General features: G+C 38.5%; 1 protein-coding gene across 6 annotated transcripts in view; it reads left to right on the top strand.

Annotated features, from left to right (window-relative positions):
• The first annotated feature begins 3,503 nt into the window (after positions 1-3,503).
• cc2d1b.L (coiled-coil and C2 domain containing 1B L homeolog) overlaps positions 3,504-21,725 on the top strand; it is a 44,176-nt gene continuing 25,954 nt past the window's right edge. The window contains exons 1-6 of one of the 6 annotated variants that reach the window (XM_041589139.1): positions 3,504-3,662; positions 3,750-3,908; positions 14,399-14,518; positions 15,034-15,172; positions 18,443-18,546; positions 19,853-20,011. In XM_041589139.1, coding sequence (XP_041445073.1) covers positions 14,450-14,518; positions 15,034-15,172; positions 18,443-18,546; positions 19,853-20,011 — 471 coding nt within the window. In that variant the 5' untranslated portion in view covers positions 3,504-3,662; positions 3,750-3,908; positions 14,399-14,449. 6 annotated transcript variants of the gene reach the window in all.

The raw sequence follows: 21,725 nt of genomic DNA, 5'->3' as shown, positions 1-21,725 counted from the left end.
TGATATATATCTGAGTCAATGCTGTGAGTGCTTTCACTGGACTGATATGTATGAATTTGGTTAGTACCCGGCTCCTAACTATGAATGGTGAGTGCCATTAGGCCTGTTGATGTCCTGTGAGTTCTCTCAGCCAAGAGCATGATAGATAAAGCTATTTTGCTCCTGATTTTAACGTCACATGCACCTGGTCAATGACTGCCTCCAGAAAGCAGGGAAAAAGACAGTAAGCAACCCAACATTTGGATGACAACCATGGTGCAGCAGAGGTCTTCATCTGCAACAGGTACAGTTGTGCTTGTAAGTTTACATAACCCTGGCAGAAATTGTTCGAAGATGTCGACCATTTATGTGTTTAACTGCGGATAAAATTAATTTTGTTACAATAGTTACATCTGCTGGTTAGTTGTACGGGGCCATGCAATCGGAGAGAACATGTTCAGAAAACACATGAGAAACATCCTGATTTCCTTCTGAAAGATCAAGGTTATCTGAGGTTTGTGATCTCTTTCCTGAGCAAAGCAACATCAAAAAATTTCTGTTCTCTGTGATTGAACATGTGAAAACTGACCAGCAGGTGCTGTTGCAGTTGTTACAGAATTCATTATATAAGAACTTTAAAAACATCTTAATAGCTTTGAAATTAAAAAAAAAAAATTGTAAATTGCAAAAATTATCAGAAAAGCACCCTGAGGAATTTTCCATTCATGTTTTTTTTTTTTAAATGTTTTACACTCCCTTAAAGGAGAACTCAACCTTTTAGCAAAAAACCCGTAAACTTTTTTAACACTCTAGTTGCATATCTTGCATGATTTTCATCTCATTCATATACTTTCTAAGGACTGAGGCCCCAAACTGCACTGCATAATCAAGGTGAGGCTCTAGCAGCAGACTATAAAAGGGGAAATTAATGTTTACATCTCAATTTAATACACTTTTTATATAAAATTTGCTTTAGCAGACACTGACACTACCTAAAGCTGCAAGTCTTATAAACCAAATCCTACACAATTAAGGAGACCTCGGCACAATTCCACTTAATGTATGAGGTCATAAAGAGGTGAACGTTTATTAATAGGAAACATTTGTATTAACAAATATTAATGCAATATGTAAGATTAATGAAACCTGATGGACAGTTAGTGAGCAATAACTTACACACAAGTAGTAACAGAATGAAATCGATTTCCTTAAAGTTACAAGGAAAGCAAGTTCAAAATTAATTCCACACAAATCGGGGAGCCATACAACGTTTAGATGCATGACCCCCAACACCATGTGCAATTTATTAACTTTGTACCAGGTTTACACAAATAAGTTGTTTATTTTTGTTTGTCTTCTATCTGTTTTAATGGGTATTTGCTGGGTAACAATAAATGTGTTTACTATTTCGCTAGCTTTACACGTAGAACAAAGACTTTGTACCTTGAACATTGGACAATAGCTGTCCCAAAATGGTACATGTGCTGTCCATAAGGGCACATAAAAGGGTGTTTAACCTTTTATTCACTTTTAGTATGTTATAGAATGGCTTATTCTAAGCAATGTTTCAGTTGGTCTTCTTTTTAATTTTATTTTTTATAGTTTTTAAATTATTTTCATTCTTCTTCTGACTCTCCTCCGCTATCAATTAGGGGTAACTGACCCCCATCTATAAAACAAATGTTCTGTAAAGCTACAAATGCATTGTTACTTTTTATTACTCATCTTTTTTTTAGGCCTTCTAATGATTTTCCAGTCTCTTATTCAAATTTATGAATGGATGCTAAGGTAGCTTAGACATTAGAGATCTGCTGAATAAAAAAACGAAATAACCCACAAATAGTAAAAAAATGAAAACAAATTGCACATTGTTTCACAATATCACTCTCAATAAACTAAAAGTCAATATAAAGTTGAACAACCCCTTTAAGGACTTGCTATATGTAAAAGTATCAATTAGCTGAATGGTAGTAGTATTGCACCCCTGAACATCAATAAAGAATTGGGCTAAGTTCCCATCAATTAAAAATACCTAAAAAAATCCTAAAAGCTTCCCCCAGGACACAAGGAGAGTTTGTTTCCTTCTCTAAAAAGGTAGGTTCAGCAGCTTCTGATAAAAATGACCATATTTTGTGTGAGTTGCTGAAAATATTTTGGTGCTATATCAGCTGCCAATGAACACAAATGCCAGTGTGTAACAGCTGACACTGAAAAGGTTAAATTGCCAACACTGCTGACAATTGTGGGGAATGATTAGAGGCTTGTGTTGTGGATTTGTTTGAAATGAATCTGTAAGGAAGCTGTGACCGGGGATAGCAACGTTAATGTGTGCCAACACTACTGATCGAGAGGACAGATGTCCTTACACGTACGGAAAGCATTTTAGGGTATCCTCGATAAAATGCAAGTATCACACAGGTTGTACCTCTGATCTGTCTCACTTTTAGGGCGGAAACCCCTGCGGACGATTCTTGACGATCCATCGCAATGCAACAAAATGCAGGAGGAGGCGCCGAATATTATGGGACTGATCGAAAATTTGCAGAAAGTTTATACCTGCGATTTTCCTGTCAGTCCCATAATATTTAGATCCTCTGACTTGTCTCCTGCGATTGCATCAGGACTGAACTCCACGGGCGTTTATCGACGGATCGGCGCGCATCAACAAAACGCAGGCAACAAGTCTGATGCAATCGCAGGTGTCAAAATGTAATTGGACTCAACAAAAAGTTGCAGGTAATAACTACATTACTTACAACGCGACTGATGTGACCACAGAAAGCAGCATCTTTATCCGACAGTTTTTACCTGTGATTTTTCGTTGAGTCCAATTATATTTTGCCTCCTGCGATTGCATCTGACTTGTTGCCTGCATTTTTTGCTGAGTGCAGATCCGACAATAAACGCCCGTGGGGTTCAGCCCTAAAGGTGCCCATACATGGCCCGATAAAAGCTGCAGACAGACCGAGTCGGCAGCTTATTGGCCCGTGTGTGGGGCCCTCCGATTTTATTCATGTTTTAATATTTAATGGTATATATATATATATATATATATATATATATATATATATATATATATATATATATATATATATATATATATATATGAAGTTTAATTTGGCACATGTACAGTAGTTCACAATCTACGACACACGCCATTACAAACTGCAAAGTTTAATGACTCCAATGTGGATAAAATCATTAGTTTACACACAAGGACATGGGACTAGTTACATTCAGTGTTGGGATTGTGTTTAAAGGTTTAATTACATTTACGTTGTTTTAATTCGCACGCTAAGGGGATTTTGTCAGAAAAGTGAATGAAGGACATTTTATAGCTGAGGAGGGAAGGAGGGTGACTGAGGGAGGATGTGCGAGTGTGCGATTCTGCGACGACTAGCGGAAGTACAACCTATGTGATATCGCATGGCTTATACTCTCATTTCTAGAGAGTATATCCTAAAATGGTTTCCATATACACGCACAAGCCACCACAGCTCAAGTATTACTCAGAGGAAACAAACACACTCTTATGCAATCACATGACTGCAGCAGCTACTGCGCATGCGAATTGCCTGCAATCACATGGTGTCTGACAGCTTTTACCTTCTTCCGGGATTTCCCCCAGCTCCTTACATTACGGTATTTAGCAGGTCCCTCCGAGTCTCAGCTGAAGTACATTGGTACACCCACATTATCCTTCTTGTTCTGTAGATGTGTTCTGCACTGTGGGAAACACATGGTAATTGTGAATGTCATCGCAATTACAGGTAGAGGCCCAACAACACCTGCCCTGGGCGCACTCAAGTGCAGTCCTCGTCCTGTTCTTTTTGATGAGCGCCCTCCCGGCTCCTGTCAGCGTGTTGCCTTCTTCGTTCTACCACACGGGATATTTGTAATCCACTGGGACATCTACACGGACCAGGCTGGTGAGTGAGTGTAAGAGATACAATGTTTCTGAAATTCAATTAAATAAGAGGCTTTTGGCAGAGAGCCCAAAATACTCAGCAGGTGCACTTAGAAACATTTGTAACAATTTAAGATAAGCAACTATACAATTGTAAGTAAATAGGAGGCTTTTGGCAGAGAGCCCGGAATACTTGGCAGGTGCACTTGGATACATTTGTAAAAATTAAATATAAGCAAGGATATAATTGTAATCAAATAAGAGATTTTGGCAGGTGCACTTAGATACATTTGTAACAATTTAAGATAAGCAAAGATGCAATGGTAACTATTTAAGATAAGCAAGTCTTTTGGGGGAAACTGTGATATGCAACTTAAAGGGTAATTTCACTTTCATTAGCAAAACTGTAATAACACACATAAAACCTGACCCTAAAACCCCCAGAAATGTGTTCAAACGTTCCATAACCTGCCAAATTTTGTAAAATGGATGTGGTATTTATGGAGTGGGGGTATGGGTTCGAATGTTGGGACGTATGTATTATTTGTCGGTTATTCTTGGGAACTGCATATAGCTTGAGGCCACAGTGCATATTAACTTTCCATGAAGTGGGATGTTAATTCTGTGTACCACATGCCCAGGGGTCCCCATTTTCCTTGGCCTTTTACTTCAGGACATCAAAATGTGATCAGCGACGCAAGACTAATGGAGAAATAAACAAGGTAGAAAGAATAGGAGCATATAGTTCAGTACTTATGGTTTACTAATGTTTTAGCCTTCATTTTAGAACGCTGTGTGGCAGAACAGATTATGCAGGAACTAAATTACCAATTTTGATGGGCCAAAGTGCTAGTCTATAAATAGGCACTTTGGCTGTACAAGGTGTGTTGGTGGGAATACTTTTCACCCATGAGGACACATTTAACACTGGTTCCTACACAGTGCATGGTATTTCTCCTGTTTGTGAACTTAATGCCAATTTAAAGGGCAACTAAACCTACACTCCCTACAGCTGTACTGATCCCGTTCTTATGGGCCAACAAAACACCTAGAATTTCGTGAGTATCGTTAACTGCCCCCGCAGATAGGGGTGGTCTTGGTCTCCCACACCTTCATTTCTACTACTTAGCAGGGCAGTTGTACCATAGACACTTGTGGTTCCATCCTTATGAAGATAACCCAAGTAGCTCATTGCTGGGAACCCTAGTGGGCTCGCTAGAGGCACTTCGCAGTGTCCCCTATAGGAGGCTGGGGGACTACGATACACTCCCCACTACCATTTCTACTCCTTTTAAGTCATGGTTATCAGCTTGCAAAATCTCAAAAGTATCTGCCCTCCTAAGATCTCCGCACTTACCGCTATGGAGAAATACAAAACTGCCCCACCTGCAAACTTTGCAAGACCTCTCTTACTGGCCCCAAAAACACATTACGTCTCTAGGTGATCTGCTAGTAGATTCTAAGTTCCCCACTATGGACCAAATTAAACAACTAACCGCTCAACCAGCGATCCAATGGTTTAAATATATGCAACTCAGAGAGGCCTTTAGAGCTCAATTCTCTACACTCCAGGTTACATATGATGCCCCGAAATTTGAAGAGATACTCTGGGACCCTAAAACTGAAAAACTGTTTTCTAGACTGTATCAGTCGCTAATCACATGCCTACTGGTCCCGTTCGTTAAAACCCGGCAGAAGTGGCAGAGCATCATTCCCTCAGTAGACTCAGATAGCTGGGACGAGGCCACAGATAACCTGTATGGGTTTTTAATATTTATTAAGGACCGTCTAATTCAATTTAAACTCATACACCAGCTTTATCTCGCATCAGTCGAACTTAAAAAATTTGGGTGAGTCAGTGAAGCACAATGACCCAAATGTAGACTACCAGAAGCTACATTCACTCACCTAGTATGGGAATGCTGGCAGGTTTCTAAATTTTGGACGGATGTAATAAACCACTCAGTAGCGTAACTAGAGGGGGGCGGGCCCTGGTGCGTGACGTACAGCCGGGCCCCGCCCCTTCCATACCGCCCGCATTTTCAGTGGCATGCGGGCTGCCGGGGGGCCCTGAGGGGGTGCGGGCCCTGGCCAGCTCGCAGCCCCTGCTCCCCCGGTAGTTCCACCACTGAAACCACTTACACGTGCAATTTCCCAGAGCCTGTACACCGGAGATCTGCTTGCTAGGGATCGTAAAAGACTTACTTCCCCTAACCAGGTCCAGAATGCTCATTAAAAATGTGCTAGTTTTTGCTAAAAAGACTCTGGTATTGAAATGGATGGCCCCCAACCTTCCACATTACAACAATGGTTGTCACTAATAGGAAAATCATTGGTAAACGTTAAATTGACATATGCCCCTCCAAATTTGAGAAAATATGGTCCCCCTGGTTAGATTCACATCCAGAACAGGATCCTTAAAAGGTGCCATAGCTGATTCTCCCAGGACGCTTGAGTGCCCTCAATGGTTATATGAAGTGTAATTGCTATGTAATGTATGCTGCTGACTCAAACAGACAGTACTGTACATATTAAGATAATTAAATTGTTTTTGTTTGCTCCCATCCCTTCCTCTTTTGCTTTGTACCCTTCCCCCCCTTTTTGTTGAAAAAAACAAAAACCTACACTCCCTGAACACATTAGAGTAAAAATTGACACTGGTTGCAGGGCAAATTTAACCATAAGTACTGTACTATATGCTCCTATTCTTTCTATCTTGTTTATTTCTCTGTTAGCCTTGTGGCACTGATCATATTTGGATGCTCATTACAAACTTTAATACAGAGACTGTGTAATTATCAGCAGGGGAAAGGACTGTTAAAGTTAATTAGGGGATCAAGATTTTGTGACCCATACTTTGTCTTAGAATTAGTAACCTCACTTTAATTACCTTTTAAGGTTTTACACCATTAAATGGAATTACGGGTACCCACTTGGTCAACGTAGTAATTTATTTTATTTTTTGGGGGGGTGTCTTTTCCCCATTATCCCCTTGCCACACTCCGACCACTCCTCCAATTGCACATCTACATCTGCCCAACTCAAAGTTTTAAGATTTCAGATTAAGAATGTTTGAATTGACTGGGGTGTAAATTACAAACTATTTGGACTGTTACTGCAGGCAAATGTGTGAGGGTGGCTACTTCCGAAAATGTGCGTTTCTTAACTATTGTTGTTTTATAGCTTCCAGCATTCCTTGACATGCTCTGAAATGTGTAGGATATTCCTGGATTGCTTTAACAACAACCAGTGGTGTAACTAGAGCAGTGCCGGGCCAACGCGGGCAGGCGCTCTAGGCAGCCTGGCCCGGCAAATCGCCCAATACGCGACTGCGCATGCGCGAAAAGGCAAGTGCGCATGCGCGAAAAAATACGAGTGCGCACTTTCATTTTTCGCGCATGCAAACTAGTATTTATTGCGCATGCGCACACGCGCAAACGCGCACGTCGGCCAGAGCAGGGACCGGACTAGGGGATAGCAGAGGCAGAGAAGGTGTGTGCCTGGTGCCCATCCAGCTTTGCGCCATAGGCACGTGCCTACTCTGCCTACCCTTAGTTCCGGCCCTGAACTAGAGTGCGCGGGGCCTCCCTGCAAAAAAATCTTCAGATGGGCCTGGCACACTCTGATTCCCATCTTTATACAAAGAAATCACATGTATTACATACATAGAACATACATAACGACCAGTTCCGGTATAAAAGGTGAGGAAGGCCCTGTGCAATGGAGCTTACAATCTAAAGGGGAGGGAATGAGATACAAGGTGGGGGATGGGGCAAGATCAGAAATAAGCAGGTGATAGATGTAGCATATGGTATTGCATTTGGTAACTAAACTGAGTGAGGGTAGGCTTCTCTAAATAAGTGTGTTTTAAGAGATCATTTGAAAGCAGAAAGGTTGGGAGAAAGTCGGGCAGACCGTGGGAGAGATTTCCAGAGGAGAGGTGCAGCCCTTGCAAAGTCTTGAATAGGAACGTGTGAGGAGGTAATGAGAGAAGTGTTGAGGAGCAGGTCAGGCAAGTTACCATTGTTTGTTTGTATTTATCAATGGGCACAGTCATCATTGCTGTGATAAGGCAAAATAACACTTTTGAAAGTGTCCTTGATCCCCCACTCACACAGTAGGGTAGAATGCCTGTTTGACTTTTCTAAGCAGTGACTTTTGAAAGAACAGTTATCAAACTAGCATTCCCTACATAACAAGCCCAGATGTTCTAGAGAACTACAAAAAATTTGTCTTCAAGAAACAGCTAAAAGGAGCAATAAGGACATTGTCCCTCACTTTATAGAAACATCGGACATGGGGGGGGGATCAGGGCGCACTGGGGCTGCCACATCAGGGCCCCCGCACCTCCTCCCCAGTCACAAACCCACTTCCCCAGTCGCAGCAGTCGAGCTGTCCCTCTCGTGCCCCCCTCAATGGCGCTTACCTACTTTAACGCACATCATCTTAATGTGATCGGGTGGGGGGGCAGAGGGAGGAGGAGATCAGGAGCGGAGGGGGAGGTCAGAATCTGGAGCGGATCTGGGTCAGCGGGGCACACAGGGTTTTTTCCCACCGTCCCAGTCCGACGCTGTAGAACATGTCTAAAGATGGCCATAGACATTACAATTACTATCTTTCCTGGAAAAGATTTTTCCAGGAAAGATAGTTTGTTTCAATACACATGAGTAGAACTGAATCATCAGATATAGAGGTAGAAACAATAGAATTCTACCTGTATCTGGTGATTCAGCACTAACAATGGCCAATGTTCGGGTGCCTTCAAAGACGCCCAATCAAAAATTTCCGGCCAGCCTGATTGACGAGCCGACTGACATCCAAGTCTTCTGCCGATATCGGCCGGCTCGTTTTCCTACTATACACGCACTGAATATCATAGGAAAATCAGTTTTATACAATATTATCGGTGGTCTATGACCACCCTAAGCCATCTTTGCTGAGTTAGGTCCAATTTTAAGTACAAACATATTTTACCTTCTTGATTCCACTATTGCGTATTTGTTGCCCTGAATGCTTTATGATCTTCCAACCAAATCTAGTATTCTCCACTATTCCAAGTCTTTTATATATGGTGATAATGGCTCTCACTGTTCAATGTAGTCCCAGAGTCATAAGCATTGCTTAGAAATTATAGCATTATATATTAAACCATGCCATGAGAGTAAAGTATCCATCACAAAGTTTCTATAAGATAGAATAAAATGTCTGATTCCTTTGATCTGGTCTCCATTTGTTATGTTTTTTTTTTTAATTTGCCTTCTCTTCTGCCTCTTACTCTTTCTAGTTTTAAAAATGGGGGTCACTGTCCCAGCAGCCAAAACCATTTCTGTGTGAGGCTACATTTTTTTTCTCTTTTTATTTAGACCTGTGGTCCCCAACCAGTAGCTCGTGAGCAACATGTTGCTCCCAAACCCCTTGGATGTTGGTCTCAGTGTCCTCAAAGCAGGAGCTTATTTTTGAATTTCAGGCTTGGAGGCAAGTTTTAATTGCATAAAAACGAAGTATAGTGACAAGTAGAGCTGCCAGTCCACATAGGGGCTACCAAATAGCCAATCACAGCCCTTATTTGGCACCCCAATGGACTTTTTCATGCTTGTGTTTCTCCCCAACTCTTTTTACATTTGAATGGGGCTCAAGGCTAAAAATACAGTTAGGGACCTCTGATGTAGACCATCTTTTATTGATATTACAGTGTATCTCTACAGTAAAACTACTGCCTGGTTACTAGGGTAGACTGCACCTTAGTAACCAGGTACCTGTAGAAATTCCAATTTAGAGAACTGCTGAACAAAAAGCTGAATAATTAAAAACCAAAAAATAAAAAGGCAATGATATTTGCTAACCATTTCTGAATATCACAGTCTACATCATGCAAAATATTGACTTAAAGGTGAACAATCCTTTTAATTTAGAGTTGTAGATTCAGCAGGGCTGGCTGCAGTTGAGCTTAGCTATGTTTAGTCAGCTGAATCCTATTTTTCAAATTAAATTAAATGTACTCAGTTGGTTGATTAACTATGAGCACAGTTACTTTTTCACAGGGTTGATATAGATGTTTTCCCTAAATAATAGCAGCAGTAAAACTGTATTTTTTATTTTCTCAGGATTTTGTTTAAAGATCAGAAACCATGCAATAATATAGAGAGTCCAGGTAGTCCAAATACTTTTTCACATCACTGTAGCTACAGCAAAAAAAAGGAAATCTGCAGTGACGTTTCCAGTAAAAATGTACAATGCAAAGGCCGGCAACTGACAAACATTGCCTTAAATAGGATTACAGTGAAACCTCAATATTACATACCTTGATTTTCAGTATTCCCTCATTTTACACCACATTTTTGTGGTCCCACAAGTATATCATGAAAAATGTAAAATGGTGGTTCTACTTTACTTTTCTTATTGTTCTCTATGTTATATTCTTTACAGATGAACATAAGGCTGTGGTTTATTTTTTTACTTTTTTTTTCTTCAAGGCTTAGCAACTAGCCAATTAACAAATCAGCTTGTTTGTCTAATGTTTAGACAACCACTGTAAGGCATTTTCTGAGATCATGGTAATACTGTATTATGCTATGTGTAAATGCATTTGAGTATTCTATGCACTGAATGTTGCGTGATATGGAGTCATTTTTAAAAATGTAATATAAAAACGATTGTATTTTCATGGTCTGCATATATATGTTAAATAAAATTGTTGTGAACAGCGGCACAAGTGAGGAGAAACTGTTTGGTCCTTAGTTTGCTTAAAAATTATATTTAAGACCATATATCTCTTAGGGTGGTGGCGCACAGGGGTATTTAGTCGCCTATGGTAAATCTTCGCTACTGCGGGCGACTAATCTCTCCGAAATGCCTTCCCACCAGCAAGAATGTGAATTGCCGGTGAGATGGGATAAGCGTTGATTCAGTTTGCTGAATTTGCCCGAACTTGCCTCACAAACAACTCACCTTGCTCAGTGTGTAATAACTATTTGCATGATTGTTCTGCTTTAAAACAATTAGAAGAAAAAGGCTCTGAGATGAGATTAAAACTTTTGCTACTCATCAGTCATTAATATCTGTAATCCCTGTTTTCTTTTGCTTGTATAGCTAACTGGTTTTCTGTATGACCACTTTTCTTAAAACCCAAAAGAGTCATATAACTTGAATTAACTTGTTTATGGGTCCAGTTAATTGGCCCCATACTTTACTTATACATCTCAATTTGCTTCAGGCATTCTTTATATTAACTAAAAAGGTAGTGCGATCCCCTCTTTTTAAAAAAAAAAAAAAAACAACAGGTTTGCTTATACTCTCAACGTATATCATGTAACAATATACCACAGTAAATAAAAGTAAGTAAAAAAAGAGAGTAAAGCAGCGCTCCTTCCAAACCCTTTAAAGTCTTCATACATATATAAATATACTTGTTAGATGTTAAAAGTCCCCACAGTGCTCTTGTCATTTATGTGTGAGTGGAATATACAGTCTGTAGGTGTTCACTACCAGATGAGACCACATACTTCAAAACATTTCAGAAATGTAAAGAGAGACAAAAAGGTCTGCTGTGCGCAGCAAATTTTTTGACCATGTCTATTTTATGGCCACACCCCCTAAATAACACTTTAGAAAATTTGGCAGGTTATGGAAAGTTTGAACACATTTCTGAAGGTTTTAGGGCAATGTATTATAACATTTTTGCTAATGAAGGCGAATTGCCCTTTAAACAGTGAGTCTCAATTCTTCCAAGAGACTTGCTTATCCTTAATAGTTACAATTGTATCTTTGCTTAACGTAAATTGTTACAAATGTATCCAACTGCAGGTGCTGAGTGTTCTGAGCTCTCTGCCAACAGCCTCTTGTTTAATCAAATTTTAGAAACATTGTATCTTTTTCTGACTGTTCAGTGCAGGAGATCAAAGAGAAACTTGGGACATTTCACTAACAATCAGGGAATGTGTGCTGCGCTGCGCAAAATCAGGACTATCCTGCGAAAAATGGGACAGTTGGGAGGTATGTGACCACAAAGTATAAGTGCAGTGCTGGGTAAGCAAGTCTTCCTCCTCTGCTTGTACTTCCTCCAAAACAAAATCAGGCAGAGCTTATAGCTGCAGACTCTCTATAATCATCCCTGCATGCAACTTAATTTGAGTATAGAATAGTCCCATGTTGTATGTATATGATACCAGCAATATCACTTTCCTTCATGCACAGATTCCTAGCTTGCTTTCCTGCTGCAGGGTCCTAGTGCTCTCTACTCTAGTCACTCCACTCCAGGAGATGCAGTGTCAAGGAATCTTATGTGTAAGTTTGGATTTTTAATTTTGTGTTGAATTGATCAAAGGGGTTGTTCAACTTTAAATTAAGTTTAGTATGATGTAGTGAGTGATATTCTGAGACAATTTGCAATTGGTTTTAACAAAACATGTTTTATTATTAGTGTTTTTTTAGTTATTTAGCTTTTTATTTAGCAGCTCTCCAGTTTGCAATTTCAGTAATCTGGTTGCTAGGGTCCAAATTACCCTAGCAACCATGCATTGATATAAATAAGAGATGGGAATATGAATAGTATAGGGCATGAATAGAAAAGGTAGTAATAAAAATAGCAATAACTATACATTTGTAGCCTTATAGAGCATTTGTTTTTATATGGGGTTAGTGACCCCCACTTGAAAGCTGGAAATAATCAAAAGTAAAAGGTTGAATCATTTAAAAGCTATAAACAACAATAAATGAAGGCCAGTTTAAAAGTTACATAGAATTAGCCATTCTATAACATACTAAAAGTTGACGTGAAGGTGAACCACCCCTTTAAAATTCTTATCAGTGCATTCTGATTCTTGTGCTGTATGGAGTGTCTTTTCCGGAGTGCTGTGAGTGGAGTAACTAGAGGAGAGAGCACTAGGACCCTGCAGACACCGAGAAGAAAGTCACATGGGAAGAAGGGAAGCAAAGTACAATTCTGTGCATGAAGGAAAGTGATATTGCTGGTAACTAAATACAACGTGGGACTATTCCATACTCAAAGTAAGTTGCTTAAATGAATGCAGGGATGCATATAGAAAGTCTGCTACACTATGAGCTCTCTCTGGTTTAGTTTTGGAGGAAGCGGAGGAGCAGGACTTGCTTACTCACCACTGTACTTGTGAACACCTACAGACTGTATATTCCACTCACACACATAAATGACAAGTAACTTTTATATATTTATGAAGCATTGAATGGGTTTGGAAGGAGCACTGTTTAACTCTCTCTTTTTAATTACTTTTATTCTTTATATTAACTGACTGCTAAGTAAATACAGCATTCTGCCTGAATGTCGCATAAACTACATTGCTTGATTTGTAACGCAACAACTTGCATAAAATACTGTACTCTCCTTCCGGCCCACTTATTGACATTGCTTTGTTTGTATATCTCTTGAGGGTTAAGTTGAGCACAAGTGCTTTTTGGTACAAAGATAGTTCAACATATCTTGAATGTATCCACTGAACTCTTTATAACCCTATAGATTTAAAGTCTGGTATCACGACTAGCAAATACATTCTTACTTCCTTTCTTCTTAACTCTGTATGGTCTGAGCTTTAAAGGGGTTGCTTTCCTTCCAAACACTTTTTTTCAGTTCAGTTGTTTTCAGATTGTTCCCCAGAAATAAAGATTTTCAATAACTTTCCATTATTTATTTTTTACTGTTTTTCCAAAATCTAAGTTTAAAGTTAAAAGTCACTGTCTCTGGTGTTTGAGCCTGGCAGCACAGTAATTCAATTTTGCAACATTTAGTTGATACATTTCTGTTACAATTTTGAACCATTTAGTTGATACATTTCTTAGCAGCATCTCTGGAGTATTAGCAACTATTGTATCAATTCTAACAGCTGCCTGTAATGAAACCCACAGATTCTGCTCAGCAGGGACAAAGATAAGGAATGTATCAACTAAAAGTATCAATTTAGAACAGTTACAGGGTCGGCGACCCCCCTCCTCCCAGAGCTCCTTTAGAAGGTGAAAATGCCACTATAAACTTGAATATTAGAAAAACGGTCACATATAGAAAACAGAAGGTAATTGGAAAAAGTTATTTCTTGTGATCTATCTGAAAACAACTAGTTGTTTGAAGGTGAACAGCCCCTTTAAGCACCTTAATACTCTTGATATCGTGAAGTAGAGATGTTCTTTTCTATTGGTTATGTCTTTGTATCAGGATTTAGTTATACATATTATCTTATACAGCTACCAAATCATTTCATTTGTATACTCTGGACACATATATAATTTCCTATGTCTCTTAGTCAGAAGCTGAATATTTGCATTATGAGTTTAACAAGGTAACAAATGTTCCTCCCTTATTCTGAATTATTTATTTTAGTGCACCTGGCACAATAAATAACATATTCTGTAGCTACAAGACATGGTTTAGCACTAAAGAAGATTGTTTTCATACAGTTCTTTTTAATGAAGCAGTGCAGGCCTAGATGCATTGATGTTTACTTTTTGAATCCAGTCTGACCAATACCTTTATTCTTTTTCCTTCAGGAGTCTTTTGTTATCCAGTCATTGTAACAGTCAGTACGTCCATGAGTTGCAATGTTGGGGAGGAAGCTAGGCAAAAAGACTGCTCAGGCCAAGGGCCGAGGTGCTGCTGCTGCAAAGGAGGTACACAAACCAGATACATAATTGAGGGTGCAGGCCTAAATGCATTGATGTTTAATTTTTGACCTTCAATGTACCGTAGTTACAAACATATTAAAAGTACAGGTTTTTGGAGAGGAATAGCATTCCCCAAGTGAAGCTTCATTCTTTCATCATGTTTTTGATTGCTCAATGAGGTAAAGGTTTTGGCTGCCATCAGAACAGCACCTATAAATTGTGCAATGTACTCCCAGGCTAATTTCTTCATCTGCTCTCAAATTTGCATGGTTTAATTTTTTTCCATAGAGGAGAGAATAAATCCAATCCAAACATGCTCAATAGAATTTGATAACAAGAGATTAATAACTTCTTAGTATTTTTTAAAATGTCTTTATTTGCACCAAACAAACCTTACAGAATATCAAAATGAAACATGCCAATGCCCTCAGGAATAGGCCAGGACAAAAAGGCAGGGGGTGGTCTGCACACATTTTTCGACTTCTTAGTATTTTATTGTTCTCTTTTTACATGTTTTACAGTTGGGGCTCTTTGTAGATTTCAGTCCAGAGGATATGATGCTTGGCATTCCAGATGACCCAGACGATGGAGACCTGGAAGCTGAATTGGCAGCTTTAACTGGAGTAAAGGCAGTATCAAAACCAAAGCCTAAAGGGAAAGGTAAGCAGTGTACCCACTACATACTTTTATAGAAAAGTATGTGAAGTCAGTTCTCCAGGTTAATCAGGTGGCTTCTGCTATATTCTTTCAGGACCAGAACCAGGAGTACAAAGAATATAATAAGCAAGACATAAATGTGAATAGCAGTTTCATTTACAAATAACTTAATTAAAAATTGGAAGTCAATTTACAGTCATATGAAAAAGTTTGTGAACCCCTCTCAGCCTGCATAATAATTTACTCCACTATCAACAAAAAAGATAATAGTGGTATGTCTTTCATTTCCCAGGAACTGAGTACTGGGGTTTTTTCTGAATAAAGATTTTTAGTGAAGCAGTATTCAGTTGTATGGGATTAAATCAAATGTGAAAAACTGGCTGTGCAAAAATGTCTGTAATTTTGCTAATTTGAATGCATGTAATTGCTCAATAGTGGCAACACCAAATTGGTTGGATTAGCTCATTAAGCCTTGAACTTCATAGACAGGTGTGTCCATTCATGAGAAAAGGTATTTAAGGTGGCCCGTTGCAAGTTGTGCTTCTGTTTGACTCTCCTCTGAAGAGTGACAGGATGGGATCCTCAAAGCAACTCTCAAAAGATCTGAAAATAAAGATTGTTCAGTATCATGGTTTAGGGAAGGCTACAGAAAGCTATCTCAGAGGTTTAAACTGTCAGTTTCAACTGTAAGGAATGTAATCAGGAAATGGAAGGCCACAGGCACAGTTGCTGTAAAACCTGGGTTTGGAAGGCCAAGAAAAATGCAGGAGCTGTATATGTGGAGGATTGTGAGAATGGTTACAGACAACCAAAAGATCACCTCCAAAGACCTGCAAGAACATCTTGCTGTAGATGGTGTATCTGTACCTAGTTCTACAATTCAGCGCAATTTGCACAAAGTACATCTGTATGGCAGGATGATGAGAAAGAAGCCCTTTCTGCACTCACGCCACAAACAGAGTTGCTTGTTGTATCCAAAAGCTCATTTAGACAAGCCACAGTCATTTTGGAACAAAGTGCTTTGGACTGCTGAGACAAAAATGTAGTTATTTGGACATAACAAAAAGCGCTTTACATGGCAGAAGTAGAACACCGCATTCCTAGAAAAACACTTGCTACATACTGTCAATTTTGATGGAGGTTCCATCATGCTGTGGGGCTGTGTGGCGAGTTCAGGGGCTGGGGCCCTTGTTAAAGTCGAGGGTCGGATGAATTCAACCCAATATCAACAAATTCTTCAGGATAATGTTCAAGCATCAGTCACAAAGTTGACGTTACGCAAGGTTGGATGTTCCAACAAGACAATGACCCTAAACACACTTCGAAATCTACAAAGGCATTTAATGCAGAGAGAGAAGTACAATATTCTGGAATGGCCGTCACAGTCCCCCGACTTGAATATCGCCGAAAATCTATGGGATGATTTGAAGCAGACTGTCCATGCTCGGCAGCCATCAAATTTAACTGAACTGGATTTTGTATGGACGAATGGTAAAAATACCGCCATCCAGAATCCAGACACTCATCAAAGGCTATAGGAGATGTCTCGAGGCTGTTACATTTGCACCTGTCTAATTTTTTGATGATGCAAATTGCATATCTTCTATTAATCCAATAAAATTTATGTCACTGCTGAAATACTACTGTTTCCATTAGGCATGTTCTATATTAAAAGGAAGTTGCTACTTTGAAAGCTCAGCCAATGATAAACAAAACTCCCACAAATTAAAAGGGATTCCCAAACTTTTTCATATTGCTGTATGTATATATGAAACTTGTGTAAAAGGGAATCCTCTTTTATTATGCAAAGAAAACTTTTTGGGTGGAGATCCTCTTTAAAGCCTTTACATTTGGTTAAGGATACCACAGCTGGGACAGTATTTGCTTGTTTCATAAGGTATTTTATTATAAAAGCAGAAAGATGGATAAACACATCTTTTATTTCTTATCTATAAATAGGAAGTTTATTAAATATTAATGTAATAATCTCATGTAGGTCTGGACTAAATACTCAGTCCAAATTGCTGCAGCATAAGCACTCTTTTATTCTTTTGAATATGAAAATTAGGGTTCAGATTTGGCACAATATTCAGTCAGGTCTTTGTGCAAGGTTTTGTATGTGGCTAAATCCAAAAAATATGGATTCAGTGCTTCCCTAATATAATTTTATAAATTTAACTGGTGTATGGTGAACAAAATTATAGTGTATTTTAAGTTTAATCATATTTTCTATCCAAATGTTGTCAAATTACTTGTCCTTACAACCCCCAAAGCTTATGCTATACTGATAATTTAATTTTGTAACAGCTAAATCCCCATAGGTTGGGCAGTTCTAAGGGCAGCGGCACGCAGGAAGATTTGTCACCCACGATTTCTATGCACAGCTGTGGGCAACAAATCTCCCAAAATGTCTCTACATTGAAATCACTGGTGGTATGCCCAACGTATCACAAAATCACCCAAAGTTGCCTCCGGAGGGAAAGTAGTAGGAAATAGAATGTTTAAAAGATGTGGCAATGCAGTTGACATTTACATTAAAAGGGTTCCTTACAACGCTTGTAGGGCTCTAGCTGTTATTAAATATTTATTAGGATAGATTAGTTCAGTAAATCTGCAGTGTGCAGAATTCTTAAAGTACTTCCAGAGCGATTCTCTGGAGCAGGGAAAAGTTTTGGCTTTTTTACAGGGACAGATCAATAAATCATTCATATATTTTTCCACCAGTGACTCTTTCTAGTCTGCCTTTAATGTTGAGCTTTACCATATTACTAACACATGTAGTAGATTGCCAGGTGTCCACTTTTCAGTTGGTCTCTTTTGTTTTTCGTTTTTTAATTATTTGCTTCCTTACAGAATGCAATTTAAAATACTGCCATCCAAGTTAATGCTCTACAAGGGTATAACTTTGTTTCTTTTTCCATTCCAAGCCACTGTCTGCTTTCTAGGTTAAATAATTCCATAAATATAAAAATTGCAAGACTAATTACATATTATTTTAGAATAACATTGCTTGCAGCATACAAAAGGTGAACTACCCCTTTTACGGTACAGTACAGTATTATAGACTAGTTCCATTCATGTAGGTAACTGTAACTTATTTTCTATATGTGCGATTGCTTCGGTATTCTATTTTACTTTTTCTATTCTACTTTTTCTATTTTTTTGTTTGTTGTAGCAGTGGATTTTTTTAAAATTATGGTGACATAGTATTCACCTCATCAAGCATTACCTTACCCATCGTTTGCCTTGAAATAAAGCAATCTGTTTGTGCAGCCCCTCTCCCTATGGAAGAGATTGAGAAGATGGCGCAGGATTGTATGACAGACATGACTGGGGAGGATGACGACGACGATTTGGAAGAAGATGAAGAATTGCTGGTAAACAGTTAATGAATTGCTTCTGTAGTATAGCTTCAAATATAAACAGACTGGAAATGACTCATATCTTTATAGTATATGTGTTATACAATACACACAAACGTATTAAGAACATAAAATTAGAAATAAATATATGACTACTATTTTCAGTTACTTTTATACATTTGGGGGCAGTTTTACTAGAAAAAAAATTTGATTTATTAAAGAAAAAACTGAAAAGTTACCAGAAAAATCTTTGCAAGTAATGTTAATCAATGGTATCAATGGTAATGTTCTCCTTATCTGGTTTTCCGGATAAGGGATCTTTCCTTGATTTGGATATCCATACCTTCAATTTGGAGTTTCTGGATAATGGGTTTCCAGATAATGGATCCCATGCCTGTTTGTGTGTGTCTGTGTGTATATGTATATATGTATATATATATATATATATATATATATATATATATATATATATATATATATATATATATATATATATATATATTTTATAGTTTTCAGTATACCCTTTTAAGCCCAACACCAGTTTTTCTCTATCTGAATGTAGCACCCCAATGTTTCTCTAACATGTTTAGCATTGGAAGATTTCTCATTCCTCAGCTTAATGTTGACTGGAAATCTGCCCCCAGTTTAGTGCATGGTTTCATTGTCATGTCCTACCCTAATACCCTAACCCCTAACCCTAACAACCCTAACCCTAAAGTACGCAACAAGACTGGTACTGGCATGAAACAAGCATTTCTTGTAATCAATTTTCAATCTAATGTTGTTTCATCTGGTATAAAACATCTAACATCCAAAAGCCTCTAGTCTAAAGGTATCTCTTATAATCAAACTACAGTGATCTCTGAACGTAAAATATTTTCAAAGAATCTCAAAATGTATTTAAAACCTGTAAACATTCAATCACGGACCAAAGAAAATTTCACCTACTTCCTTCTCACCTCCTATTGTATAGCAGGGAATTCTAGTTCATTCGGCTCCTCAGACAGTGGTTGGGTTTTGCATCCTCCACAGCTTGACAATATAGAAATGAATCCACCAGAAAGCCTTGCGTTGAAACAAAACTTGGTATGTTTATTAGTACTTAGCCCAGCACACCATGTTTCAGACCTGGTCCCTCCTCAGGTGTTTATTGCACCTGAGGAAGTCTTCAAACATGCTATATTCTCCACAGTTTGGAAAAAATTTCATCAGCCCCTTAATGAAGATATTTGGAGGAGGCAAGTAATTGTTACCTCAATGAATCTGTCCATTAGTGGATTTATGACTTGACACTTTTTAAAATAATTTCTATTCATTTCAGGCTGAGCTACAGGATGTTGTTGGTGAGGAAGAGGAGGTGGAACAGTCACAGCCTAGTGATACTGAAGAGTCAGAGCCTTCTGCATCTGAGACACAGGAACACACAGAGCCTGAACAGCAAGTCAACTCTTCAGTAGCAGAAATTCAACATAATTTACAGGTATTCGATGGAAAACCATTGGTGCCATTTCATGTCATGAATATTTGATTTATTTATTTTGCTCCATAGATTTCCCTTTTCTGTGCAGTAAGGTATGGTTGAATTTTCTGGGAGACACAAGCATTTTTTCTCCTGGTTTTGGAGACATGTCCATAGTATCACTGCAATGGGGAATATGCCTAACGGTGCAAGCAATGGAACTTTCTGCCATGAAATGCTCACTAGAGTAAAATAGTGCCATAAGCCTTAAAGGTTATGTTCATTATCCACAGCTTGAACACTGCAGTTGTAATCATCCATAGTGAGTCAGTCATCCCCCTCATGGTAGTAACTGCTGTTTGTTTGTTTTAAGCCCATTTGCAAGTTAAGAGTTTGATTACATTACATGTGGAGAAAATGGATTACACTTGCACACCCTGGCTGTCCGATCAATGCGAATCCTTTGTGTCCGGTGCTGGAGGAATCGGCGGCCTCGTAGTCCGAATAGCGGTATGTAATTCACCGGCACAATTTGGGTAATGCTGGCAGGGAAAACCCTTGCTAGTTTATTGAGGGATGCATCCTGCAATAAACTAGCAAGGGTTTTCCCTGCCAGCATTACCCAAGTTGTGCCGGTGAATTATTTTTCCTCTATTTTGATTACATTACCTGATATGCTTTTATAAGGATACTGGTAGATGTATCCTTATCCTTATTTTGCAAATTGTATATCAATCCAAAATAAATAACATCATTGCTTACCGGGTAAAGAAGTTCATCTTTGTACACCTCCATTCCAGATATGTTAATATCAGAAGCTGAAAAGCATTAAATGGTAATTGCTTCTTTCATCATACACAAATACATGGGCTTTGCAGCATAGATGTTCATTATTCCTCATTGATCTGTTTCTGTTTATTGATATTGCTCTTCTCTCTGGCAATGCGTGTTGCTATTCTCTGTGTAATACATATACCAGATCTATAAATTACAAATCTCTTATCTATATTACTCTGAAAGACTCCGCTCAGCCAAAAGAGTACTATTTAAAGGGGGTTTTTCACCTTTGCGTTAACTTTTAGTATGATGTAGAGAGTGATAATCATATAAACAATTTGCAATTGGTTTTCATGTTTTTTAGTATTTGTGTCTTTTTTATTTATTTTGAGTTTTATTCAGCAGCTCTCCAGTTTGCAATTACAGCAATCTAGTTGCTAGGGTCCAAAATACTCAAGCAAACATACAACATGTCAAAATTGGGATTGTACCACGAAAAAAGGGACAGTTGGGAGGTATGTGACCACAAAATACAAGTGCAGTGGTGGGTATGCAAGTCCTCCTCCTCCGCTTGTACTTCCTCCAAAACAAAATCAGACAGAGCTCATAGTGTAGCAGACTTTCTATAACCATCCCTGTGTGATATTAAGCAACTTAATTGTGTCCAGGAATCTTATGTGTAAGTTTGGATTTTTAATTTTGTGTTGAATTGATTAAAGGGGTTGATAACCTTTAAATTAACCTTTAGGATGATGTAGAGAGTGATATTCTGAGACAATTTGCAATTGTTTTTCATTTTTATTATTAGCTCTCCAGTTTGCAATTGCAGTAATCTGGTTGCTAAGGTCCAAATTACCCTAGCAACCATGCATTGATATGAATAAGAGATATGAATAGGATAGGGCTCGAATGAAAAGATGATTAATAAAAAGTAGCAATAACAATAAATGTGTAGCCT

The sequence above is a fragment of the Xenopus laevis genome, chromosome 4L (genome assembly GCF_017654675.1).
Source record: "Xenopus laevis strain J_2021 chromosome 4L, Xenopus_laevis_v10.1, whole genome shotgun sequence".
NCBI lineage: Eukaryota > Metazoa > Chordata > Amphibia > Anura > Pipidae > Xenopus > Xenopus laevis.
This window is presented reverse-complemented; position numbering and strand designations above follow the sequence as displayed.